Source organism: Ictalurus furcatus, chromosome 17 (assembly GCF_023375685.1).
Source record: "Ictalurus furcatus strain D&B chromosome 17, Billie_1.0, whole genome shotgun sequence".
NCBI lineage: Eukaryota > Metazoa > Chordata > Actinopteri > Siluriformes > Ictaluridae > Ictalurus > Ictalurus furcatus.
In genome coordinates this window covers 17,392,465-17,420,074 of record NC_071271.1, presented here as the reverse complement: position 1 = coordinate 17,420,074, position 27,610 = coordinate 17,392,465, and the positions used below count along the sequence as shown (strand labels likewise).

Sequence of the window (27,610 nt, the reverse complement as noted above, 5' to 3'; positions counted from 1 at the left end):
TGTCAGGAGTTCCCCAGCTTTCAACAGGAGTTTAAGTAATTTTGCCAATCTAATTCTTTAGTTTGACTGCACATCTGGAATCACATCTGGAATCGCAACGATTAAGTGCAACAACAAGCACACAGCATCCGCAAAGCGCCGATTTTCAGCGAGATAAGGAAGAGAGAAACAGACTGATGGTTATGAAACTAGGCCCAACCATTTTACTCGATATGAATGATCTTTCTGTGCATGGATCAATCTGAATTAGATTATGCCTGATTCTTGGATACATTAGAAGCTTTTAAATTCAAAATATAGTTACAGTGACATAGCACTTTTACATTGTAAGGTGGAAATCTCCTCAACCACCACTAGTGTGTAGCATCCACCTGTATGATGCGACTACAGCATTAGTGCACCAGAATGCCAAGCACACACCAGCTATTAGTGGAGAGGAGAGAGTGATGTAGCCGATTTAAGGGTGGAGATTATTAGGGGGCCATGATAGAGAAGGCCAATTTCGCCAGGGCACAGGGGTATACCCCTACTCTTTTACAATAAATGTCCTGGGATTTTATTTTTTTTAATGGATCTCAAAGATGGTGCTGTTTTTATTGTATAGCGTCCCCATCACTATACTGGGGCATTAGGACCCACACAGCACCCCCTGCTGGCCTGACTAATACCACTTCCACTAGCATCCTTAATTTCCTCAGGAGGTCTCCCATCCAGGTACTGGCCAGGCTCAACCCTGCTTAGCTTCAGTGAGAAACCAGGTGAGAACTGCAGGGAGATATGTCTCTAGCTATGAACTCTTAATAAGCCAAGGCAATGTGTGATCTTGTGATTTAATACACAAGTCACAATATTCAAAACATCTAGCCAATAAGATAACCTTTATTGTTTCTACTGATTGTGTTGAATTAATTATGATTTATTTTAATAATCTGTTTCAAATAAGATTATTTTGCCGCCCTAAGTAGAATTCTCAGCATTTCCGTTCTACATCTGTGTATTGACGAATGACACTCATTTGTCAGTTCTATATCCGGCTTAAAGTCAGAGTGGCATACCTGTGTGTGTGCAGTTTCGACCGAGATTCCAGCCTGAGGGTCAGCATACCTTCACACAGTTCCCAGATTGACTCTTATCTCAGCTATACGTCTCATCACACAGGCATGCTGAACACATTCATGAAGCGTTGCATCTTTTTTTTTTAAATTCTGAATTTGACCGAAAGACAAATGAGAAACAACAGACGGACAGTCTGCGCTGCATTAGTGTTCGTTCATCTGATTCTGGGAAGGCTGAATGGAGCTTCAGCTTGCCGTGAATGCCGAGCGTTGTCTAGCAGGTTGGACGAAAATGCATCTGCTCATTCACCAGAACGAGTTCACTGTCAAGAGCTGTTTTTATTTTAGATTCCATCTGTTTTTCTCTATACGAGTTCATCCTTCATTAATATGAATGTTCATCATCAGAGTTTGTTTATATTTATTTCATGAAGGCCAGTGTCAGGTGTGTGGTGGATAAGAGATGACAACATTTAACACTGTTTATAATGCAGCGCTGTTTCTGATTGGTCAGAAGGTGTTGATTTTAAGTTTCTATAACAGCTGCTCAAATTCCAGGATTATATTAATGTGCACGTTGTTGTTTCTATAGTAACAATTTTCGCAGAGTCTTGTATGGTGGACACTCCACATAAACAGATAAAGAACTGGCGAAGATTTCTGTTAAGATTTATTTATTTATCTGTTTATTTAAACGTGGTTGTAGTGAGAGTCTATTGTTGTAAGTACTTTCGCCTATCTCACAGCTTTTCCCGTTAGTGTGACAGTCACCAGGTGGGTGTGCAGCACAGGACTAGAACATACACACCCCTTTTCTTCACACGTTCTCTGTAGAGCAACACTGTGAAGTTAATGAGCCACTCTGGAAATTCAGCTTCAGGGACGTGTGCACGGCAAAAACTTTTTCTCTTCAGACATCTGCAGCATCCTGAAAAGCCAACTCTCGGCCGTTTCCCATGAAACTTGAAGAAATCATCTGTAGAATGTAAATAGCGTAAGGGTCCTAAGGGTAGCACCAACTAATCAGACATGTAGAGAGTCTTTGACTTCCCTTACGTTCTTTTAGTAATTAGCTGCAGTGTGCACATACTTTGAAAGCGGAAAAGGGTGCAGTGATGATTCCGTTTACAAAAATGTGCTGCCCTCCTAAGGTTCACCATAAGTAGGGAAAAGATTGACCATGCTTGGGGAAATGGATCAGATCAGATCAGATTGCACTGATTTTCTGACGTGCTGCAGATCTCTTAAAGCCTGACAAGAATGTGACCTCTTCACCTCCTGTTTCTATCATGAGAAACACATACTTTCTAAACAGTTCTGTTCCAGAGTTATTTATTTATTCCATACTGTCCTGATTTACAGGAATGCCTGAAATAACCCGATGATGAGTGTATTCAATATTTTCTTTAAACGGTACAGTTTGACGATCGCTAAAGGCTGACTCCTTTATTTGTGACGTTTATTCTAACTAAAATGCCTATGAGGTGTAATTCATTTCCATTCCTTGTTGTCTCTTCCAAATTTTATTGACGTCTTTGTAATGTTAGAAGCACGGACAGGGCTATGACTTTGCAGATTCCACGCTGTCCCTCTGTATACCTTGTGCCAATAGTTTTTTCACAAGCACTTTTGAGTGCTTGCAGAGGTGAAACTCAAGGAAGGTCAAATAAAGAGCAGTCATTGTTTAAGAAGTACTACACTCTCGTTCCTTCAAGTCTCAGCGGGTTTCGGCTCTGGATGATTGCAAAGGAGATGCAGAGAGAAGAACAGGGAGCGAAAAAGAGAGACTTGAAGGGAAAGGAGCTAAGAATTTGACATTTTTCTCCTGCCAGTTTGTGTCTGTCATCACTTTTTTTCTTTTCTTTTTTTTTTTCTTCCTTATGCGCGATATGGAAAAAGCGACCGAATGGCAAAGCAGCCTGGACGGTTGGTGCTGACGGGGAAGGAGGTATGGGGTGGGAGCGGGAAAGCTAAACTATATTCCGTCTAGGAACGATACAGTACAACGAACGGAGAAGAAGACTTGAGATCTAGGAATTTCTTTCTTGTTTGGGAGTTGTCCATCATGTTTTGGCCGAGTTCCATGGTTTTATTACTTTAACAAAGTGTTTTCCCTTTTAGCTGCCAGAGGACATTTGTCAAAAGAGATGGCATGATAACAAGCTCTAACAAGCTCTGTGAGCCATGACCAGGTCCTTAAGGACCCTAGGTCTCCGGTTCCTCACACACACACACACACACACACACACACACACGCACACACACACACACATGGTTACACACACTCCCCACAGGGCCCCAAGTGCCCAAGGCTCTCTAGAGTGCTGTGTGAAATTCTACTCTCCTCTGCCTCAGTGAGCAACGGCAGGGAGGTGAAAGGAAAAAGCAGCAGCATAGCAGCAGAGGGTGTGCATTATTCCACCACCTAAGGCCATTTAACTCTGCTAATCTTTAATTAATTCTTAAAAAAAAAAAAAAATCCCTATGATGCTTTTCATGAAGTTGAACTGATTTGGATTCTTCTGATGGTTCAAGCTTTACGTCACCAGCAGCTGTGGTTCAAATTTGCATTGAAAAATAAAGTTTGCATGTGCATGAGGGTACTACTCCATGCATCTTTTAGATTCTTGTTTGATCAGAATGAATTAAAAGCAGTTTTAGAGTAAAAAGGAATCAGTTTAGTTTGTGTCTTGCAACCATGGCATGCATAACATAAAAAAGAAACGCACACATAGGGTTTTCAAAGATTAGATTGTGGGATATGAAACTTATTATTATTTGTGTTCTTTTCAGCCAGGGTCCCATTGCAGTGTTTGGAAAAAAAGTGCACTGTCCCCCCGTTATAATTGCAGTGCACATTTATTTTATGAATATAAACCACCATTCAAATATAATAGGTCCATTTTTTAAAAAACATAATTACAGTGGGGGAAATAAGCATTGGACTAGTCAACATTTTTTTCAGTAAAAATATTTCCAATGAGGCTATCCATATGAAATTTTCACCAGACATCAGTATTAACTCAAGAAATCCGGAACTATAAAGAATTCACAACAAAAAAAGATGTGATCGTTGTGGACGTCAAGTTTAAAAATCATCTGTTTAAAAATCACCTTTGGAGTTTTGGAGCATTAAAGAAAAGAAACCCTTCCTGTTATTTGAAATATTTGCTCGTTTTCATGAAAGGTGCAAATAATTGAGGAGGACACTGTGTTGTGAAACACTTTTTATCCATCAATGCGACACTTGAACTTGTCTACCACTCATAGGTTTTTGCAAATTATCATTTAATTTGTAAATAAATTTCAAATAAATCCATCAATGAACGCTTGTCAGCTCAGCTAGTGTGAGATTTGTGAATGCACGTGAATAACCAAATTGATTCATTTTAAAACATCCCATTTGAATATATTTTGATACATTTAACAAAAAATATATAAATATTATTTACACATTTTTAAAACTTTCCTACGGACCCCCTGCAATGACACCACCGACCACTAGGGGTCCGCAGAAACACTGCACCAGACCAGGGGTTCCCAAACTTTTCCAGGGCAAGGCCCCCCAAATGGCATTAACATTTGACCCAGGGCCCCCCTTTTGCAAGATATCTTTAAAACACATTCAAAATACAGACTTCTGAATATATCCCCCTTTTTTATATTAATCATTATATCTTACATCATTACATTACATTAGGAATTGATTGTGTGTGTGTGTGTGTGTGTGTGGTGAGAAAGAGTGAGAAAGAGAAAACACACTAGTGGGAGGGATGGGCTTGGTGGCTCCAACCAAATTATTGAGGCCCCCTGGCGGCCCCCACTTTGAAAACCAATGAACTAGACGGTAGAGTACACAGTGCATAGTGTAAGTGTATAGTAATTTGGGACACAACTTTAGTATTTACTCTCCGAAGCATGTTTTCGGAACAGAAGTAACCTAGTGAGTAAACGTACCGTGCGCAGACCAACTAATTGATTATGAGATTGTTGAAAATGATTTTCATAATCGATTACTGATTTTATCGATTAGTTGTTGCAGCTCTAGTTGTGGTAATTTAAAAAAAAAAAAACATTTTAAACATTTTATATTGTATTAACAGATGCTTAACAAGTCCCATTAAAATTGCATTCGGGTTAAATGCATTCTCAACCTCGGACACTCGGAGCATCTAATACACTGTATGGCCAAAGGTTTGCGCACACCTCACCATCACACTCGTATGTGCTTTTTGAACATCCCATTCCAGGTTTAGTCGCACATTGGCTGTTATAATAACCCCCACTTTTCTGGGAAGGCTTGCCCTTAAAATTGAGAGTGTGATTGTGGGGATTTGTGATCATTCAGCCACAAGAGCTTTAGTGAGATCAGGCACTGATGTTGCATGAGAAGACCCTGGGGTGCAGGTTGCGTTCCAGTTCATCCCAAAGGTGTTCAGTGGGGTTGAGGTCAGGGCTCTGTACAGGCCACTCGAGTTCTTCCACTCCAATCTTTGGAAACAATGTCTTTGTGCACAGGAGCATTGTCATGCTGGAACAGGTTTGGGCCTCTTAGTTTCAGTGAAGAGAAATCTTAATGCTACAGCATACAAAGACAGTCTATGCAACTATGTGAAGAACCACATATGGGTGTCTACATACCTTAGGCCATATACTGTAGTTGCAGATAATTGCAGGGTGTCCCAGAAGCTTGAGCGGTCTAAGCCTTGGAGCATGTTTACATTTAGACAGCTGCTGTACATGAGCAGGAGCACAGATCCATATGTAACCCTGGAGGCTCTGGAGCAGAACAACATGCCTGTTGCTTAGTAAATCTCCTGGGCCTATTTCACTTCTGCCATAGCTCTTGCTTTTATAGTGCATGCAAAACATTTTATACTCCAATATTGCAGGGCCAAATGCCTTTCTAATATGATTGAACACCTAGCCACTGGAGGACACACCTAGATGATTTAACTGTGGTATGGACATGAGCAAATCATACGATAGAGCTTTGTTTAGAGAATGATATCATAGCTCATTGATATAGCTGTTGTCATCCTGTGCTATGCCTGGGAGTGGAAGCGAAGCAAATGACTGATGAAGCTAGTGAAAGAAACACAGAGACAGAAGGACCTGACTCCAGCACTGAACGGACGGAGTTATTAATACAGCCGGTGAGATGACGGATTGGGAGTGCAGTCACTTCCTAGCACAACATTTGTTTACTGTTTGAGTGTCACTCTTCTGTGTTTTTCTTTCTGCTCACTCTTTCCCCTCTCTCCCTTCACTGCTGTAGTAGCATCTGCTTCAAAGCTTCTTAATTAATATGTTCTCTCAGGTGCCCCCCTCTCTATCTCTTTCTCTCTCTCTTTCTCTCTCTCTCTCTCGGGAATGGGTGCTGCTGTGTCAATAGCAAAACAACAGTACTGGCAGCTGGTGTATTCACACAATGTGTTTGTGTGTGGTTTGGTGCATAATCGCTCATTTGTTCATCGGTGTGTGTGTGTGTGTGTGTGTGTGTCTGTGTGTGTGCGTGTGACTCAGTTACAGCTCTCAGATCAGGGTCTCTGAAGCATCCATAATCTGAAATAAGGAGGAAAGTGAAGCTTTGCTTCTTTTAGCAAAATGCATGTTCATTTTGGTTGATTTTCAGGAGTGAGGTTCGTAGTGTTGCCAGTTGTCACATACGTTGAGAACTGAACTGGGTGCGTAGGTCTATTTGGAAAGCATGGATTTGGGTAACGTGAGGAATATGCTGCTTAAGGCCCACGCCTCCATTTTGGAGAACACTCTTGTGGTTGAAAATCTTGAATCGTTCATGGATGTAAGTAAAACTGTCAAGCTGTTGTGTTTATGATTTGTTAATTTAGGTGGAGCTCTGTTGTGTTGTATTTGCCGAAGTGCACAGCTGGATGATTCGGCTCTGGGGTTCTTTTTTAGATCAACATGACTCGTAAATTTTTACTAAAAGAGCAGAAATGCTTAAAAAGATTCTTGCAACATGACGCTTTATGTGATTGGCTCTAGTACTAGGTTCTCTAATGGTCATGAGCAAAGATTGTATTTATGATATACATTTCAAAGGCAGTGAACATGATGGCACACATGCTGAAATGCCTGGTGTTTGTAAATCTGACCCAAATAGGTGATTTTGCTGTTGCGTCCTCATCCATCTCGTATTTTCACACACGCTGAGGTTTTCCAAACATGGCTTTTTTATTAGCATTGTCTTTAATGATCGTCACTGATATGAAAAGAAGATAGTTTGGGAATTTCGAAGTAAATGCTACTGTTGTATTGCTACAGAAGACTAAAGAGTTTGAGTGGGGTAATATGACGGAACACTGCCAAGTAGTGAACAGAACACAAAGGTTAATTGTGGAAATTTTGCTCGCTCATGTTGTGGTTATAAGACGTTATCATAACTTGTGTTTATAATTAGTTACTTTCTTAGTTCCTTTATGTATTGAGACCTAGCCTGTAATCTGTCATCCTGGATTACAGTGGGTAAGAGTCCAGGGCTCCCGGTTCAATAGTAGTTCATGCTCTGAGTTTTGCATATTCTCCCCATGTCCATACAGGTTTCTTCCATGTTGTCTGGTTTCCACCCACCTCTCAAAAATCATGCCGGTAGGTGCATTTGCGACTCTAGGTGTGATTGTGTATGCGCGTGGTGTCCTGTGATGGACTGGTGTTCGATGACATTCCCTCCTTGTGCCAGTATTTCCAGGATAGCCTCCAGATCCACCATAACCATGGCCAGGATTCCTGAAGAAGTTATTGAAGATGAATGAAACGTATTAGGGTCTCATTTAAAAGGTCTGTCAGGAGAGAACAACTAATGTAAAGCAGATTTCAATCTTAAAACTCTCAGCACATGCACATAAACACAAAACTGTTCAAAGTTCTGTGATAGGTTTTTATGTTTAAACTTCTTTTCAGTCATGAGCTCCTTCAGGGCACTGGGATAGCCTTCAATGGGTGTGTGCTAGAGTGTTTGTGTTATGATGCATCTCATCTCACCTCATCTCTCTCTCTGTGTCTCTGTGGGCGTGTGCCAGGCGGTGGGCAGTGACGGTGTGCGGGCAATGATGGAGAGTGCCCTGACAGCCAGGGACCGGGTGGGAGTGCAGGACTTTGTCCTGCTGGAGAACTACACCAGCGAGGTGGCCTTTATCGACAACCTGCGCAAGCGCTTAAAGGAGAATCTCATCTATGTAAGAATTTCTTCTCACTCATTCCAACTAAAGGCCAAGGTCTTGGTGCTTTTATTCTGCAAAAGTATATCATTCTCTTTGTCTTTTGAACAGACCTACATTGGCTCAGTGTTGGTGTCAGTGAATCCTTATAAAGAGTTGGAGATCTACACCAAGCAGCATATGGAGCGGTACAGGGGTGTTAACTTCTACGAGGTCTCCCCTCACATGTGAGTTGTTATTCCATCAAGTATTACTTTTCCAGTGCCTTTTATAAGTATTCACCCCCACCCCTTTGAACTTTTCCACATTTTGTAGTGTTATAACTTGGAAATGAAATTGACTTAATTGGGATGAATATGGAATGAATCTACACAAAATATCCCCAAGCCCCCAAACCCTCAATCTGACCGAGCCAATAAGACTGAGCAAAAATTTCATGATCCAGATGTGCAAATCTGATAGAGACATGATAGAGACAGAAGCTGTAATTGCAGACAGTGTTTATTCTGTCTAGTACTGACCCAGTGGGGTGAAAACTGATGCAATCAACAAATGTCTGCTTTTTTTTTTTAATTAACCATTGTGTCACAGTAAAAAATATTTTGCACCTTTGTTATAATATATGTTAGATATATTGTGTAAATCAAATAGTAAAAAAATCCCAATTAAGTTTATTTCAGCTCATTCAGATCTGTAACCATTGGCATCCATCTGATCACAGAACACAAACATGCTTTGGAATAGTGGTCACTTTCATATTGCAATATCATGATTTACAAAAGCCTGTAGTAATGGTTAACAGATGATATATTATGCAGCCTAAATCCATGCTTCTCATCATTTCCATAAACCTCCCTCTCACTGACACAGAATGACCTGTCAGCAGTAACGTGTTTGCCCAGGCTGTACTGGCAGTTGCTAAGAGCTAGTTGGATTCTAATGTGAGGGAGGAGTGTAGCGAGTCCTCTATTTTTGAGGAAGTGAGCAGAGAGCAAGTAAGAGATCAAGAAAGATGTACCTCAAAAGTTTACACACTCATTTTTACGAACCGGTCAAAAGTTTTCACACTCATTCTTTATTTTAATTCTCCCCCCACATTTTAGAATTATAATAAAGTCATCAAAACTCTGGAATAACACAAATGGAACTATGGGAATTATGTTGTGATAATAAAAATCCAAAATAAATTAAAATTATTTAATATTTTAGCATCTTCAAAGTAGACACCCTTTTTGTCTAGAATTTTCAGAAATGTATTCTGATTTCTTGAGGAATTTCCCCAAGATGCTTTTTTTAAACAGTATTAAAGGAGTTCCCACCGACACTCAACTCTTATTCGCTGCTTTTCGGAATATTGCGCTCCGAGTCATCCATTAAAAAAATCTTTTTTTGTAAATAAAATGTTAGTTTTCTAATGAAAGAAATGAATATGTCGGCACAATCATATTTTAGTCTACAACACCGATTTCAAATATTTAATCATTCACCTTCATATCAAAAGCTTTTTAAGATCATGAGAAACATTTCAGTCGAGTGTCTCCAAACTTTTGACCGGTAGTGTATGAGCGAGATTCTTGTGCAGTGCTGTAATGGGACTCTCCTTACATGCTCATCACAGGGTCATGTAAGCACTGAAAGTGTTTATCTCGGTGGTGGTGTGAGGCAGGCTGAAATAACAGACCTTCATTAGTGCCATTCCTGTCCTCCTGATAACACAAAGCATTTTCCATTGGACTCCTGACTGGTGCAACAGAAAAGCATTTGCATTATCATCCGGAGATTGTGAGTTCGAATCCTCATAATGCCACGTGGCCAAGAGAGCAAAATTGGCAGTGCTCTCAGGGACTGAGGGAGGGTAGGGTGTCACACGTCTGTCTCTCTCTCTCCATCAGTCATAGTGGAAATACCAATCATGAGTGTGAGTGTGTTATGCCACCCTATGATGTTGCATGAGCAGGATGCGGTCACCCTCCCTGGTTGGTAGCTGTAGTGTTATAGAGGCAGGCTGCCTGATGGCTGGGAATTGGCCGTGATTAATGTCACCCCTCTTAATCTCCCTCCAATGGCTTCCTGTAGCTGACTGCATCAAATTTAAGGCCTTGATGCTCATGTACAGGAACAGCACCTCCCTACCTCAACACTCTCCTTGAGGTTCTCTCTTAAATTAACAGCTTAAAGGAACAGCTTTACCCCTGAATGCTGCAATGAAGCACTGACACTGGAGACTCTTTCAAAAAATACTAAATAAATGTCTCTTCACCAAAAAAAACAAACTTCACCATATTAACAAGTACATATATTTTTAACATGTTTTTGTGATGTGCTGTAAACGTCCATGTGTTTAATTGTTCTGTAGAAATGATACCCCTATTAATTCTGTCACTATTGTCATAGTTCTGACAAATCAGATTTGACAATTCAACAGTGCTGTGGTATAAGTTATTATAATGTAGTGTTTCATAATTCCTCTGCTTATTGTAGTTATGCAGTGTCTGATAATGCGTATCGCTCCATGCGGACGGAGAGACGGGACCAGTGTATCCTGATCTCAGGAGAGAGCGGTGCTGGGAAGACTGAAGCCTCTAAGAAAGTTCTGCAGTACTACGCCGTCACCTGTCCTGCCAGCGAACAAGTGCAGACCGTGAAAGACCGCCTACTGCAGTCCAACCCTGTTCTGGAGGTAACAACCCACATCCTGCCATGAGTGATTTTAGCATTTTATAGTCAGCAAGCTATTAGTGTCTATGAACATGCCATTGTAAATGTTTAAACTAATCTAGAACGATCAGTTGTTTCATATGTTTTATGCTCTTAAGGAGAAGAAAAAGTCTTTATTTGTCACCTATACATTACAGCACAGTGAAATTCTTTTTCTTCGCATATCCCAGGATGTTAGGAAGTCGGGGTCAGAACACAGGGTCAGCCATGATACGGCACCCCTGGAGCAAAGAGCGTTAAGGGCCTTGCTCAAGGGCCAAACAGTGGCAGCTTGGCGGTGATGGGGCATGAACCCCCGATCTTCCGATCAGTAGGAGATCCGGAGCCTTAACCGCTGAGCCACCACTGACCTAAATGGGGGAAAATGGTTTAAAATGGCCTAGAAACATACCTATTGTACAGTTTAATTTCATATAAAAATGACAGGGTCTAAGAATAATCATTCATTTTCAAATTAGAAACATCCACGTAAACTCCCGTCATCCCTAATAGGTACCAGCTACTTAATTACCACTTAAATAACTTACCTAGCTAAATAGGATGTCTGTATCTGAAACTAGATTTGCCTTGTATTTACCTAAGAAGTGTGTCTTGAGCTTGCATTTTTGAAAGTCGGGTTAAGGATGTGAGATGTGTAACATAAGCAGAGCGGTTACTGCCGTGCATCCATAATGGTTTACAGATGTGTATAAAAGGTGGCGGACACCCTTTAATGTTAGCGTGCAGCTGTTTAATAGTATGTTTATATACATGTATGTGTGTGGTGGTCTGAGAAAACCCATTAGTTGTGGCTTTGGCTGTACAACATACTTTGACACTTCTGCTTTAAAAACATAAATAATTCCCCAGAACAATGAATTAATCTTTTTTGTTAACTTTCTAAACTCGCCTCGGTTTCTCCAAAGAGTATATCTGGTAAAACAGCTGCAGGCCACGAAAAAGAGCCGATATAAAGAAAGACGGACAGTTTTCAGGGTCACGTTTATTATTTTTGTATTTTTATTATTAATTGTTATTTTATGCAAATTAAATCAATATATTGCAGTTGTTGTTGACAGTGTGTTGGTGTGTTATAGAGTAATAGGAACAGAATGTTCAAATGCAACTCCTTCCCTTTTCACCTTTGGAAGTAAGCAGATCTCAGGCATGTCGTTGTTATAAGACAGTCATCCATTACGGGGTGGTGTAATACTGTTTTCATAAAACAGCACATCCCTAAGTGTTTTATTCCTCTTATTCCGCAGTGATTTGCCAACAATTACAATTGTTAATGTATTAATGAACGTAGCATTATGCTATATAACCACTTGGGCAAGACCCCTCTTCCCTTTTTTCTCATCTTCAAAATGGTTAGCTTTTCTCCCCTAGACAGCTCTCTGGCCTTGTTGGTTTATCCTTTTTAACAACAAACGCAGTCTTCACAGGCAAAACCTATGGCTCAAACCAAGAGTAGATATTCAGAGCTATTAATTCTTTAAATAATGAGTTTAACAGGGCACACCTGGGCAGCAAGAGACAATATTTTTGATCACTAAAAAAAATGGGTGTTTCAAACAAAAGTTGCCAGGTTTTAAGTTGTTTAACACACGTAGATGTAAATATCAGGAAATGAAAGCTGAAATTGTGATCTATCGTCTCATATTCATCTTTTGATTTAAAACCCAAATGTCTTCAATGTATAGTGAAAACAATAGAATTGGCCTTACTTTCGGAGGGGACTGTAATTGCGTTTAATGTCTAGAACTTTTGTGAGACAATTTAGTTCCTGTTATGAGCTTAGTTACTGTTGTTGTTATTTTTGTTATACCAGCTTCTCTTTTTTATCTCTCTTGAAGTTAATAAGACTCTCTAAGTGCTGACACTGGAGACTACTTCCATGAATGTTAAATGCAATGGGGGAAATGAGTATTGAATGTGTCAACATTTTTTTCAGTAAATATATTTCCAATGAGGCTATTCAGATGAAATTTTCACCATAAAGAAATCCAAACGTTAAAGTCCATAAATGAAGTTATGTGTAATAAAGAGGAATGACACGGGGGAAAAAAGTATTGATCACACTAACTGAAATGTATTTAATACTTAGTGGAGAAGCCTTTGTTTGTAATGACAGTTTCAAGATGCTTCTTGTATGAAGAAATTAATGGGCCGCAGTATTCAGGTGTGATTTTGGCCCATTCTTCTAAAATTATTGTCTTTAAATCTTGTTCCATTGGATTGAAGTCAGGTGATTGACTGGCCCACTCTAACACCTTGGTTTTTTTTCTCTGAAAGCCAATTGAGAGTTTCCTTTGCTGTATGATTTGGATTGTTGTCCTACTGGAAGGTCCACCCACGTCTCATCATCATCATCCTGGTGGATGGCAGCAGATTCTTCTCAAGAATTTCCCGGTAAAGAGCTCCATTCATCGTTCCTTCAATTATATGAAGTCTGCCAGTACCATGCGATGATAAACAGCCCCACACCATGATGCTTCCACCTCCAAACTTCACTGTTGGTATAGTGTTTTTAGGGTGATGTGCTCTCGACTGACCTGACTACACTCTCCCAGTATTTCACAGGCTTGTCCAAACGAGTTGTAGTAAAATTTAAATGAGCTTCAACATGCCTTTTCTTTAGTAATGGAGTCTGCAGGGTGAGCATGAGCAGTGGAGTGCATTACCTATTGTTTTCTCGGTGACGATGGCACCTGCTGCCTCCAAGTGTTTCTGGAGCTCTTTCCGAGTGGTCCTTGACTCTTGGGCTACTCTTCTGACTATTCTCCTGAGTCCCTGGTCAGAAATCTTGCGAGGAGCTCCTAGGCATGGCCGGTTGATGATGGAGTGACGTTGTTTCCACTTGCGGATAATGGCCCCAATGGTGCTTACTGGAAGATTCAGAAGTTTTGAAATACGTCTGTATCCGATTCCATCAATATGTTTCGCAACAATAAGGTTGTGAAGGTCTTGGGAGAGCTCTTTGCTTTTACCCATCATGAGATGTTTCTTGTGTGACACCTTGATAATGAAAAGCCTTTTTATAGACCAGTGTACTAAACCAGCTGATATTAATTTGCACAGATAGGGGTATAATTACTTATGTATTTCAGCTGGTTCCTTGCCTTACCTTGCCTTGTAGAACTGCTTTTTCTTAGCGTGTTCAATACTTTTTTCCCGTGTCATTCCACTTTATTACACATACACTATAATGTTGTGAATTCTTCATATTTCCAGATTTCTTGGGTTAATACTAATGTCTGGTGAAAATTTCACATGAATAGCCTCATTGGAAATATATTTACTGATAAAAATGTTAACGCGTCCAATACTTATTTCCCCCACTGTAAATCTTTCCTTACAGAAAGTTTTGCCATAATAACGGCTATATATTTTTTGTTTAATAACACTTTTTTTTATCCATTTATTATTAGCCTTAGATTATATACATTGTCTTCTTTATGTAGTAGAAAAGGTCAAAATGGTTTTCCCTTGCTGTCACACCTAAAAGTGTGTCACTGTCTGAAAGATTGCTATTGCTTATACTTCTCTCCTCTCTCCTCATGATCATTCCCTCTGTTTCTCACTCTCATTTGTCTCTATTTAAGGCCTTTGGAAATGCTAAAACTCTGCGCAATGACAATTCGAGCCGTTTTGGGAAATACATGGACATCCAGTTTGACTTCAAGGTAATATTTGTCACTGAGGATGTGTTCAGTTGTCATCGGGATTGTGGCTTTGCTGCTATTTGTCACCCAGAGTGAATAATGCTTGAAAAATTACAGTGCATCACTGATGTTAATATTCATACTTTTATGCATCTGTACCGCCTCCCTTTTACACTGCTTGGGTGGGGTTGTGCACCTGTATGCCCTTGCATGTATGTGTGGTGTTGGCGATGTTTGTGTATACGTGTATGTCAGCGTCCCACTGTTATTCCCGTTGGCTTTCCCCGTTGGCAGGGCGCTCCAGTTGGGGGTCAAATCTTAAACTACCTGCTGGAGAAATCTCGTGTCGTGCACCAGAGCAACGGAGAACGAAACTTCCACATTTTCTATCAGCTCCTCGAGGGCGGCGAGGAGGATCTGCTCAGGAGACTCGGCCTGGAGAGGAATGCACAGCAGTACCAGTACCTCGTGAAGGTCAGGACAATTGAGAGCATGCATAAGCATATAAGCACACACACACTCAGGAGTCTTCATATTTCTGCACTCCCCTGGTGTTTAATACGGGAAATTAATAGTCATTGTCCCTCCCTTCACTTCCTCTGTTCTGCTGAGTGTGTGTTTGAGACTTTCTGCCTGCAGGGAGTCAGGGAGAAACACGCACACAAATACACACCCGTTAATACCATACCGCTGATGCGTCCTGACTGCACTTCTCATTTACATACACATTCAGCTTGCGGTTTGAGCTCATAGCTCATTCATTGTTTTTATCTGCCTTTAAAGGTTCTGCGGGTCCTTAATTACCTTTTAGAAATAAACAGCCTTAAGTATGATATTTCTTAAATTCAGATTGGTAACGCTTTTCATTAAGGTGACCTTAAAGAACATTTATTTACTGCATTAACATTAACAAGCCATGAACGTCAGCGTTAATAAACTGTACGTAATGTTAACGAAGCAGCAGTAAGTAACATTTACTAACTCACTTTGTTTAAATGGTAACAAAATGCACCTGCATTGACTAATGTTTACTCAGTCCCGGACTAACAAATAAATCCACATAAATGAGTAAAAATTAAATCACCGCAAGTTCCCAAATGTTGATAAATCTCTGATAAAAGTCTGGTCTGAGATAAAAGCTCGGATCTGAATTTCTCCAGTTAACAACCGCAAACATGCTTATTAAGGTGCTGGTCCATATTGATCACAGTGGGCTTTGTTGTACTCTATTTCAAACTTTTTAGACACTTTGTGTTCACAGTAGCACCAACAAGGCTTTATTGTAATATTAAAATACATTTTACACAAATGTAACTGTGACGAGTAGAAATTATACAGCAGATTGTATACAGTTGAGCTACTACTTTTTCATACAGGACAAGTGAGAAAGCTAAATCAGCATCAGTGACTTGCTAGTGTGAATACTTGGTTACTTTTGTGGGGTTTTTTGTATTTATGCAGTTGTATATACATTTAGACAACACTCCTCTCTCTCGTGCTCTCTCTCTCTCTCTCTCTCTCTCTCTCTCTCTCTCTCTCTCATACTTAGACACGCATTAACTGAAGCTAACATTAGTTACATGCCGTGAGCTATCGTTTATCATAGACCACTGTGCAGGCACCAGTGTTAACCTGCTCTAACATGCTGTAATATAAAGTTTAATAGAATATTTCCCTGTGCTTTATATTTAGTATTACATAATTATCCACATACGAACTAAATTGGCCACAATATACATTTTGTTGTCATTCTGTATATGATGATGATCTCTGAATGCTGTAACTATGCATAAGGAAAACTGACAGCACTTATGGGACAACACTATAACCACATTATGACCTGTGGCTACATCATGCTTTCCACTGATGAAGACTAAGTAGTTGGATATCAAATGGACCTTTTAATGAATGTTTATAAATGGCATTGATGTGGAAAAAATGCTTGTGTGTGTGTGTGTGTGTTTGCATTACAGGGTAATTGTCCCAAAGTGAGCTCCATTAATGACCGCAGTGACTGGAAAGTGGTGAGAAAAGCTCTGAGCGTCATTGGGTTCAGTGATGATGAAGTGGAGGTAAGAGGGCCTATTGGTCATAGCTGTAGAGTTAGTGAAATTAATTTCATACCCAAGTACTTAAAGGAAGTAGAAGAAATGTACACTGTGGCAAATGCAACACATGTACATCTGATGAAAAAAAACAAACAAAAAAGCGATTGATATTGACTGCCAAACAATAAGTAAGGAATAAAGCATGACAGGATGTGCTGTTCTAGGAAAATAATCATTGATTGGGTGGATGCATAACAGAGTTATTGTTACTACCTCAAACTTTCCAATAACAGCAGGCCTTATTCCTCTTATACCACATCAATTTGCATTTATTAATGAACAATGTCTTACTCTTAATCCATTTGTGGCTACATTTAACATTGTGGAATGCCCACGAGACAAGTTTACATTTACCTTTACATGTGTGGGATTTACATGTGTGGCATTTAGCAGATGCCCGTATTCAGAGCAACTCACAGAAGTGCTTTGTAGTCTCCATCAAACACACATCCTCATACTAGTTCACTAGGAATACCTGTCAGTCTAAAACCCCTGTTAGGGAGGTTAGAACAGGTAGTTCCTGTAATCACTTATGTTAACAGATATAAATAGTCAATAGTCTTTTTTCGCTCTCTTTTGAGATTATGTTTGTAGGAACCTGGTAAGCACAAAGTCCTTTATCCTGAAGACGTTTCAGAAAATGTACTTCCTGTCACAAAGCTTTGACACTCAAAACTCTTTCCATAAAAAGATGTTAAATAAATGTCTCCTTACTGAAAACGTTTCTTTTTTACATTTGAAATTTGTTTGTTATTCTGAGACAATTCTGACTGTCTCAGAAAGGACTGTAATTGAGCCAGAGTGTTTACATTTGTGATGTGATGGAAGATTATAAAGTGTCTTCAAATATAATTGCTGTGCAAATTGCTGTGTTACCCCTTGGTCTCTCCTTCTCCTCGCTCCCTCTCTCTCTCTCTCTCTCTCTCTCTCTCTCTCTCTCTGTCTCTCTCTCTTCCTCTCCCTCATGATTTCTCCCTCTATTTGCAGGATCTATTAAACATCATTGCCAGCGTGCTACATTTGGGGAATATTCAGTACGGGAGTGAGGATGGTGGCAACGCCTACATTACCGTAGACATCCAGATTAAATATTTAGCCAGGGTGAGAATCCAGCCCCATTACATGCTTCCTTCCCCCATGCAGGAGCTGCTGAATAGCACTTCCAAAAGTGTGTTACACATTTGAAGAAAATGGAACATAAAAATGGTTTTCAAAACAGCAAAAACTAATAACACGTGGCTTAGTGGTTAGCACGTTTGCCTCACACCTGCAGGGTCCGGGGTTCGAGTCCCGCTGGGGCCACGTGTGTGCGGAGTTTGCATGTTCTCCCCGTGCTGCGGGGGTTTCCTCCGGGTACACTGGTTTCCTCCCCCAGTCCAAAGACATGCATGGTAGGCTGATTGGCATGTCTAAAGTGTCCGTAGTGTATGAATGTGTGTGTGAATGTGTATGTGATTGTGCCCTGCGATGGATTGGCACCCTGTCCAGGGTGTACCCCGCCTTGTGATCGATGCTGCCTGGGATAGGCTCCAGGTTCCCTGTGACCCTGAAAACGAGTAAGCGGTAGAAGATGGCTGGATGGATGGATGGATTATATTCATTCAAGATTAATGGCAAAAAATTATGGAAATTAAGCCCTTTTAAAATGTCAGTGTAAGATAACTGTACAATAAATCACATAATCAGATAGTCAAAAAAATATTACTCATTTTATTTTATATACTGGTATAAAATCTCCAAATTCCTTATCGCATGAACGATATGAACTGGGTAGGGCAAAGTTTAACACCTGCTTCCTCTGAGCCACCACATTCTTTTGCATACATTTATTTTAATATTAAATATTGCTGTTACACTATACAACAACGCAAACCCTTTTCACCTTTAACCCATAGACACCAGAACAACCAGTAGTGTTTTCTCCAGAATTAAACAGCATATAAGGATATGGTGTGTAAAAGAAAACGGTGCATGTCAAAGCTTACGCAACATTTTCTTTTATCATGGCGTTGCAGTTATTAGGTGTGGATGGCTGCATTCTCAAAGAGGCTCTGACAAATAAGAAGATTACTGCCAAAGGAGAGGAGGTATAATACTTATTAGTCACTACACTACTGTACAGCTATATAATTCAAATTTTACTCTAGTGCAAGCTAGTTTCATGCAAAAAACTTTTGATTGTGTTACCAACGCCTGACATTTTCCTTTATATATGTCTATCTTACAGCTGATGAGTCCATTGAATCAGGAGCAGGCTTCTTCAGCACGAGATGCTTTATCTAAAGCCATTTATGGACGCACCTTCACCTGGCTCGTGAACAAAATCAATACTTCTTTGGCCTTCAAGGTACACTTGTACATGTTTATCAGTGTAAGATTGGTTCCACAGTGGGAGTAGGAGTAGGAGGGATGGTGTTTGTCTCCCTCCAGTGGTGTATCATCAAAATGGCAAACGTTTACTGAATAGAGCAGGGGCTTCAACTGCTGGAGGGCAGATGTGGACAAAGTATTTCACTGGACCAAACCGAGCACTTTAAAATATACTGTAGCATAGGTGACCAATGTATGAAAAGGGGGGGGTGTATTTCAGCAAGTCCAGTTTATCCAGTCACGTGCATTTTTGTGAACGATTTTGTTGAAGGCAGTTTATTGGACTAGAGACTAGATAATGGGGTCAGAAAGGGATGTTTCCACAGAGAGTTTTTTTCTATTTCGAATATGACATGTTTTTAAATAAATAATTTTTAAAAAATTTATTATCAAAACGATGTTTAAAGACAAATAGGCAGAGAAGTCCTGTTGTCCTATTGTGTTTATTCTCTGCTTCAAGTTTAAAACTCATCTCATCTGTGGCTCATCTGTTCAGAGTCAGTTGAGCTAGTGAAAAGTGGAAATGTGATGTGCACTACAAAACAAAACACAGAAATGAAACAAACGCTAGGAATTAATAAGCATAAGCATTAAAGGTAAATGTTGTCACCATTCAGTCATGATAGTTGCTTATCTGGACCTTTGTAAGGATGCAATTTTATGTAACTGGACTTTCAAAAGTTGAATTTCCCTGAACTAGAATTTTCTAACCGTTGAAACCTGCTTGCTGGTTTAATATCGATCATTTTGCAGTTCATGTTCTATCTTTTGTATCTCTTCACTATGTTTACTGGGATTGTTGTTGTTGTTGTTTTTTCAGGAGGACTTCTTCAGCGGTAAGAATATGTCTGTCATTGGGTTGTTGGATATCTACGGGTTTGAAGTCTTCCAGAACAACAGGTGTGTGTCGCATTTAACCAATCCTAGTGTGGTAATGTTTTTTGACTGAGTAGAACAGTAGAATTATAACTCTTTATCATATAATTAAGTACATGGCATTAGTAAGCTCTTGCACTAGCAAACACACAGGTGAGTAGACCGAACACTTTGCTTAGCATAGCAAAGTATTTGTCCTTCATTTGGTAGAATCAAATTTGCATTTTGTGGTAAACAAAAATAACATTATGATGTGCTGCTGGTTTCCTGGTTTCTCCTGGGTTCTATCAAGTACTGCTTTGCAGTAATTCCATCAGGTAAAAGAGCATAATAGGACTGAATCTGTGTTAGGTTGTATGTTTGAAAGCTAATAAGAATGGCCGAAAAGAATAGTAATAATGATTAGATAAGAGAAAAATGCGTCGTACACTTGTACACTGGCAAGAAAACCACAAATATCAAATTACGTGTCATGGCCTGCATTTGCATAAATTAACAGGGTAGGTTTTTATATATTATATGATGCAATAACACTTTTCTGTCACATGTTCAGTGCTAATTTAGGAACTTCAGTTGGGTTTTCAGCTTCCACTTAAGCTTGAATATTGCAAAACCTCACCAGTGACCATTTTCACATTTTGACCACACTTAAATTCATCCTGAATATTTGATAAAAGTTGTGATATAACATCAAGTGTCAATTCGCTATATTCTATTTGATATACAGTCTCCAGGAGGGAAAAAAAACAGTATGTTTTTTTTTTCCACACACAGTATTAATTACTGGCTGTGCTCACAATCTACCAATGTCATGTGACTGTATGTAGTTTTAATATTAGAATGAAAAATATTCATGAAAATAAAGCTGTAACACTATTATCAAGTAGCTGAGGCAGTCACACAATAAATCTTTTCTCTGTTTGTGAAGTTTCGAGCAGTTCTGCATCAACTACTGCAACGAGAAGCTGCAGCAACTCTTCATCGAGCTGACCCTGAAATCAGAACAAGAGGAGTATGAAGCTGAGGGAATCACGGTAGGACGTCCTTCCATACGCACGTACACATGCGCACACACACACACACACACACACACACACACACACACACACACACACACTCATCTTACACTTCTACACTGGTCTACTGTATTCAAAGTCATGGGAGAAGAAGTTCCTCTGATAGCCTTTTATATGCCTATTTTAAAGGGTAAGTATTTGAAGCATGTGTTGCGTGTCATTTCTATACTCTGATAATGTTGACCTCGTGCAGCATCCTAAAATCATCACTCTTAAAGAAAGCCTGCTTGTGACCACACGCCCGGAGTGGGCCGCTTTTGAATTCCTGTCATTCTAGAGATATTTGCTTTCAGAACTGTGTGACCAACACGGAAAAGTGTGATTAAATGTCATTTGCTGCAGATGCAGTCCTGCTCTGAGACGTTTTTCTTTTTCTGTTTGCAGTGGGAGCCTGTGCAATATTTCAATAATAAGATTATTTGTGATCTTGTGGAGGAGAAGTTCAAAGGCATCATCTCTATCTTGGTGAGGGTTTTCTCTGAATATCCAGTAATAGCTATTAATAACGATATGTCGTCCAAGTTAAACATAATTCTTCTTTTACTAGAGTTAGACCTTTTGACCTCTGGTTGTTGTTTTTTTTTTGTAACCTTCGTTAGATTTTGCCCCCTCTCTGATACACAAGCACCCTCTGTCCATCTTGTTCTGTATACACTCACCGAACACTTCAATAGAAACACATGTACCCCTGCTCATTCATGCAATTATCCAATCAGCCAATCGTGTGGCCACAGCACAGTGCATAAAATCAAGCAAATACTGGACAAGAACTTCAAATAATGTTCACATGAAACCTCAAAATGGTAAAAAAGAAAAAAAACAAGGTGATCTGTTACTTTGAACTTGCATGTTGTTGTTTTTCTGGTGCCAGACAGGCTGGTTTGAATATTTCAGAAACTGCTTATCTCCTAGGATTTTCATGTAAAACAAAAACATCCAGTGACTGTCAGTTCTATGTGTGGAAAAGCCTTGTTATAGAGAGAGGTCAGAGGAGAATGGGCAGATTATTTTGAGCTATTTTGAGGAAGGTTCAAATAATTCAATTAACCACTCTTTACAACCGTAGTGAACAGAAAAGCATCTCAGGATGCACAACACAGGGAAGCTTGAGGCCACAGTGGGTACAGGCTCACCAAAACGGGACTTTTTCCAAACTCCAATTGTGTACATGTGTTTCTATTAAAGCAGTCAATGAGTGTATACCTTACTCCGTGTGCTCTGTGTCTAATGAGTGTGTCTATTTATTAGATTAATACATGTAAAATGTTGAAACCTCGCTCTCTTTCTCTCTCTCTCTCTCTCTCTCTCTCTCTCTCTCTCTCCCTCTCTCTGTAGGATGAGGAATGTCTGAGGCCAGGAGATGCCACCGACGTAACTTTCCTAGAGAAGCTGGAGGGCACGTTAGCCGGCCATGCCCACTTCTTAACGTCAGTCGCACTTCGTTACAATATACTCACCAGAAAACGCCAGCGTCATTAATTTAATCTCTCTTTGTCACGTCTATAATGTACGAGTGATTCTGTTTACACAAAACACACCCAGAGCCTAAGGACAGTTATTAAATTTGGTCAATAAACATGCCAAATACATGACTACATAATGCACGTTTAAAACTACAACCATGACACTCTAATAATAAAGGTGTGAGGAAGAATTAGAGCAAATGTTTTATCAAAGTTGTTTTTCATGTTGGTTTATTCAACTTTTCTATACTGAAGCAATACATATGAAGTGCATGCTGGGTACTCGGGCTTTTCTTGATATGTTGTGCTCTACCTGCAGCAGAATTCATGAGCGTGTTTTTAAAAAATCTGCATTGACTGCCCTTAGTCTTCCATTATATGTGTGTTTGAGTAAATGGGTTGCACATTATTTTCTTTCAGAATTGTTCAGATACTTGTCAGTGGAAATCACACACATGCTACAGATGTAGTATCAAGAGATTAGAAGAAAAACCTCCTTTAAATATTTATCCTTTGACATTATTATTATTATTAATTTAATATACTTTTGGGTCGTAGTTTATAAACACTTTCTGCCTCTGCTTTGTTCTCTACCTCAGTCATAAGCTGGCTGACGGAAAGACCCGGAAGGTGATGGGTAGAGATGAGTTTAGGCTGCTTCATTATGCCGGAGAAGTCAACTACAACGTAAACGGTGAGGGAGCGGACACGGTCACCAAATTAGAGGACGCTCTAATACCCGAGTCATGAGTTCTGCCTAGAGCTGATATTCAGGCTCTGCACGGCAGCATGTTTACTGACCCCCTTGTGTTCTTTCTCACTCCCAGGCTTTCTGGACAAGAACAATGATCTCCTCTTCAGAAACCTGAAAGAGGTCAGTGTGTGGGACTGGAGAGAAGTATGACTAGGACAATTCACAAACATTGTGTTGTAGCTCCGTTTTCGCTGATCTAACTTTGTAATGTATGACGATGTCTGGGTCTATGATCGTGCTTGACGCAGGTGATGTGCATGTCGGAAAACAAGATCCTCACTCAGTGTTTTGACCGCGAAGAGTTAACGGACAAGAAGAGGCCAGAAACGGTGAGAAAGAATGGTCTTTTTTTCCCCTGTTTGCATCAAAACGTTAATTTTGAGTATCCATGATCTAAATCGAGTGATATGAAGGGGAATCTCTGCTCGGTGCCCACACTGTGAGGAATGCCCTGACTCTTAGGTCACACTCATCATTGTGTGTGTATGTGTGCGTGCCCACTCTGCAGTAGGCCATTGGCCGAGAGAGAGTGGGCTGCTGCTGATGATGTGGCTAAGCTGTTTGTATGCATTGTTAATGGCCATCCTCTCCCACACTGTCACCGCCTGGCTGAATCTGCACACTAGGACGTGTGTTCTTCCAATCCTTCACTCTTCTCATTCTCTCTTTCTTGCCTCTATTTTGTTTCCTCCGTGCCTAGACGGCTACCCAGTTTAAGAACAGCCTGGCCAAGCTGATGGAAATCCTCATGTCTAAGGAACCGTCATACGTGCGCTGCATCAAACCTAACGATGCCAAGCAGGCTGGTGAGTTCCCTGATTTAGACTGGTGTGTGTGTATGTGTGTATGTTTCTCATGCTCAGATGGTGTGATTGTCTTATATGTTCTGCAAACTTGTTTGGTTTGGTGATGAACAGCACAGCCATGTGGTGAATCCTTTAGTAGTCCGAGTGGGAAAAAAATCTGTTCCGTCTGTTCTGAAAAAATGACTTTGCGATCATTTATACTGTTGGTGTTTTTGGTCCACTGTCCATCCACACTCCACACTTTGTAGTATTTGGTGTGTGTGTGTTTTTTGTTTCTATGCCTCAATTTCTCTGTCTTTACTGTTTTGAGTGTGATTAAACTGAATTAATACCACAGTGCTGTTCAGTTCTCAAATGTGATTGGTCAGAAGGTGTTGATAAATTTTCTGTAATAGCAGCTCTGACAGTAGTATATCATTTAAATGTATATTCATGTGCTTGTTGTAAAATAGTTCTGTAGCAACTTATAAAAAGGCACTTGTCAGGTGGAGCCTTTCATTTTAAGAGAGAGAGGCAGCTGATATGTGTTCATAAATTAAAAAAAACAAAATTTAGTCATTGGCAAATTGCTGTAGTATTAGAGAAATAAAACACTTTATGCTGTTGTTGGAAAATACTCAACTTCAGGATAGTAACAGTCTTTAATTATTTTCCCTGTTGTGTATTACTCTTTATATATTGAGTTGTTTTTATGCCACTAGGTAGTGGAGGCATTATGTGTGTCGGGTTGTCCGACCGTCCAGACGAGCTTATTTCTTCAGCGCGGTATATCACGATATCAACAACAAGTAGTTGAATGTTTGAAGGATTTATTATGGAATCATCAGGGTCAAGGTCAGAGCAAGGTCAAATGTCTGAAATAGTTTTCCTTCAATAGCTTCCTTTCTGATTTAAGTATATTCTGATTTTAAATGTATTTCAGGCATACAAATTTGCAACAAGAAGGGCTAGAAAGACTTGTTGGCGGTGGAGGCACCCCTGTTGTTATATCAAGAATTTCTGGATTTGAAGTCAAATTTGATCTTTTGGACGTCGTGTGTCTCTCTTCGCAGGCCGATTTGACGATGTTCTGATCAGACATCAAGTGAAGTATCTGGGCCTGATGGAGAATTTAAGAGTAAGGAGAGCGGGCTTTGCGTACCGGCGCCGCTACGAGATCTTCCTCCAGAGGTCAGCTTTTCTTACTGGGTGTCTTTATCTACTTGTTTAAAGCCAGAGGGAAATGCAGATGGTCCTTGTTCCCATACAAATACAGTAAATATAGTGTCAGTACTTTCAGTTCCTGTGCAGTGTTTCATCACTGGGGGATTTTGGTGTAACCATTGGCCAACACGGCTTTGTGGTGCGTGGGATCAGGTTTACCCGGATAAGTTTGTGGAGAGTTCATGGTATGTGTGGTTTTGCCACAGGTACAAGTCACTGTGTCCAGACACCTGGCCCAGCTGGGATGGTCGCTTGGTAGATGGAGTTTCCACACTTGTCAGGCACCTGGGCTACAAACCTGAGGAGTACAAACTTGGCAGGTTTGTTGTACCCCAAAAGGCCCTTTTCCAGATGTTTCCACATGTGTTTTGTACAAATCTGATTGAAAATGTGATTATTACACTTTGCAATTTTAGGACCAAAATCTTCATCCGTTTTCCAAAGACCTTGTTTGCAACAGAAGATGCATTAGAAGTCAGAAAACACAGTCTTGGTAGGAACCTTTTTTTTCTTTTTTAAATATTTTTTTTAAATAATATTGGTGAATCAGTATATAGAATACAAACAAACCATGGTAAAACCTCATAACAAGACTATGTATGTTATTGAACATATCAATATCATATACAAGACTGTATATGATATTGATGTGCATATGCATGATGCCAAAGCATGCTCATGATTAATATCTTTGCATTTGCAGCAACCAAGCTTCAGGCGAACTGGAAGGGATGCTGTCAGAAATCCAAATACCGTAAAATGAGACGATCTGGTATGACTGAAAAGGCATTTCCAACATTTCATGAAGACACAATAGTTTCATTTTGACTGTCTATGTAATGTTATTTCTCTTGTCCAAAAGGAAATTGACCACTTTAATGTTCTTGTTCTGCAGCTATCCTGATTCAGGCCTGGTGGAGAGGAATTTTGGCCCGCAGGAGAGCACGTGGCAGAAGACAAGCTGCTGACACCATCCGCAGGTCTGTCTGCTTCAGTACCTTACTCTGACCACATAATAAGGCCAAACTGATCATCACAATTATTTTGCTCAATATTGAAACTGCAGTTTGCGAACAAAATAATCATATTGTCACAAAGTTGGTTAAAATAAATCTGAATTTTCGAACAGATGCATATATCCGGCAGCTGCAGTATCCTAGTCAATTATGATGGTCACATCACAGCAAACCAGTGACTACATTTCCCATCCTGCAGTCTGGCATACAAACATGGACTGCAATTCCCAGAACACTCATTCATTCTAATCACGCACACCTGCATCCAATCTCACACACAGTCACACCACAGTTTAAAAGGACTTTCCAGGCATTCACTCTTTGTGAAGTATTGAGTGCTATCACTGTATCAAGTGTTTGTACCCTGTTCCTCGTTTTGTTTCAGAGTCATTGATCTTGTTTCTCGTTCTTGTTTCTTGCCTTGCCTCACCTCGTTTATGCCTGTTTGCAGATCGCCTGACCCATTGCCTGTTTTTTGAGCACGCTGTTGTCTCATGATTTGTCTGCCTGCCTCTCTTTATTAAAAGCTTTTATCTGCACTTGCATCCGTCCTAACCTCCATTACGTGGAATACGTGACAGTGATTTTTTATTAAGAACATGGTTCAAATATGATTCATTTTGCAGCCCTAACAGTACACAGTACTATTATAGGAATCCTAAGTATATAGTGAATAATCTGTGGCATCACCACACCAAGTTAGTCCCAGTGTCTGCCACACAAGCTCATATGCCCTCTGATCTGAATTACTTGTCTGGTCCTTTCAGATCTTATGTTCCTCATTAAGAATAGGGGGTGGCCTATGTGACTATACTATTGTGATCCCAGGAACTTACATTCATAATGCGTATTCCTGGATGTCAGAATAGTAATTATGTATTCATTGCTTAGTAGTGAAGCACTGACTTACTGTATGATTCATAAAAATAAAAATTTAATTTAGACAAATTATAAAGAGCCTTTATAATTTTGTCATGTTAAATCATGGCTGATTTAATATTAGGCCATTTTTCTGGTGCCTTCTGTCTCATATATAGTAATTATTGTGAAATGGATCATATTTTTATTATAGAACTTTTTAGGAAATAAAACCTACTGGGGTGTGCTGTGTTAGGACAAAAATCAACAAGAAGAAGTTAATCCTTTTGTAATACCATCACGTCACAAATAGTTTTATTCCTCTTAATTTACCAAGGAGTATTTCTTTTATTCATTTATAGTTATGTTTAATGTTGTGGAATATCCATAACACAAGCCGGTCCTTGTTATGACCATTGTTATAACAGCTATAAACAGTTGGTCCCTTATAAGCCTCTCTCTCTTTTTTAATTTTTTTTTTT

General features: G+C 39.8%; 1 protein-coding gene across 5 annotated transcripts in view; it reads left to right on the top strand.

Annotated features, from left to right (window-relative positions):
- myo1cb (myosin Ic, paralog b) overlaps positions 1-27,610 on the top strand; it is a 56,595-nt gene that overhangs the window by 24,133 nt on the left and 4,852 nt on the right. For all 5 annotated transcript variants that reach the window (XM_053646474.1, XM_053646477.1, XM_053646478.1 and 2 more), the window contains 22 exons: positions 8,099-8,254; positions 8,348-8,463; positions 10,718-10,916; positions 14,539-14,619; positions 14,893-15,072; positions 16,572-16,670; positions 17,694-17,807; positions 18,722-18,793; positions 18,934-19,053; positions 19,897-19,976; positions 20,881-20,986; positions 21,413-21,493; positions 22,364-22,455; positions 23,091-23,185; positions 23,319-23,365; positions 23,494-23,574; positions 23,946-24,051; positions 25,104-25,221; positions 25,461-25,574; positions 25,671-25,747; positions 25,958-26,026; positions 26,150-26,234. In XM_053646474.1, the coding sequence (XP_053502449.1) occupies positions 8,099-8,254; positions 8,348-8,463; positions 10,718-10,916; positions 14,539-14,619; positions 14,893-15,072; positions 16,572-16,670; positions 17,694-17,807; positions 18,722-18,793; positions 18,934-19,053; positions 19,897-19,976; positions 20,881-20,986; positions 21,413-21,493; positions 22,364-22,455; positions 23,091-23,185; positions 23,319-23,365; positions 23,494-23,574; positions 23,946-24,051; positions 25,104-25,221; positions 25,461-25,574; positions 25,671-25,747; positions 25,958-26,026; positions 26,150-26,234 (2,288 nt within the window). The remainder of the gene's footprint in view (positions 1-8,098; positions 8,255-8,347; positions 8,464-10,717; positions 10,917-14,538; positions 14,620-14,892; positions 15,073-16,571; positions 16,671-17,693; positions 17,808-18,721; positions 18,794-18,933; positions 19,054-19,896; positions 19,977-20,880; positions 20,987-21,412; positions 21,494-22,363; positions 22,456-23,090; positions 23,186-23,318; positions 23,366-23,493; positions 23,575-23,945; positions 24,052-25,103; positions 25,222-25,460; positions 25,575-25,670; positions 25,748-25,957; positions 26,027-26,149; positions 26,235-27,610) is intronic.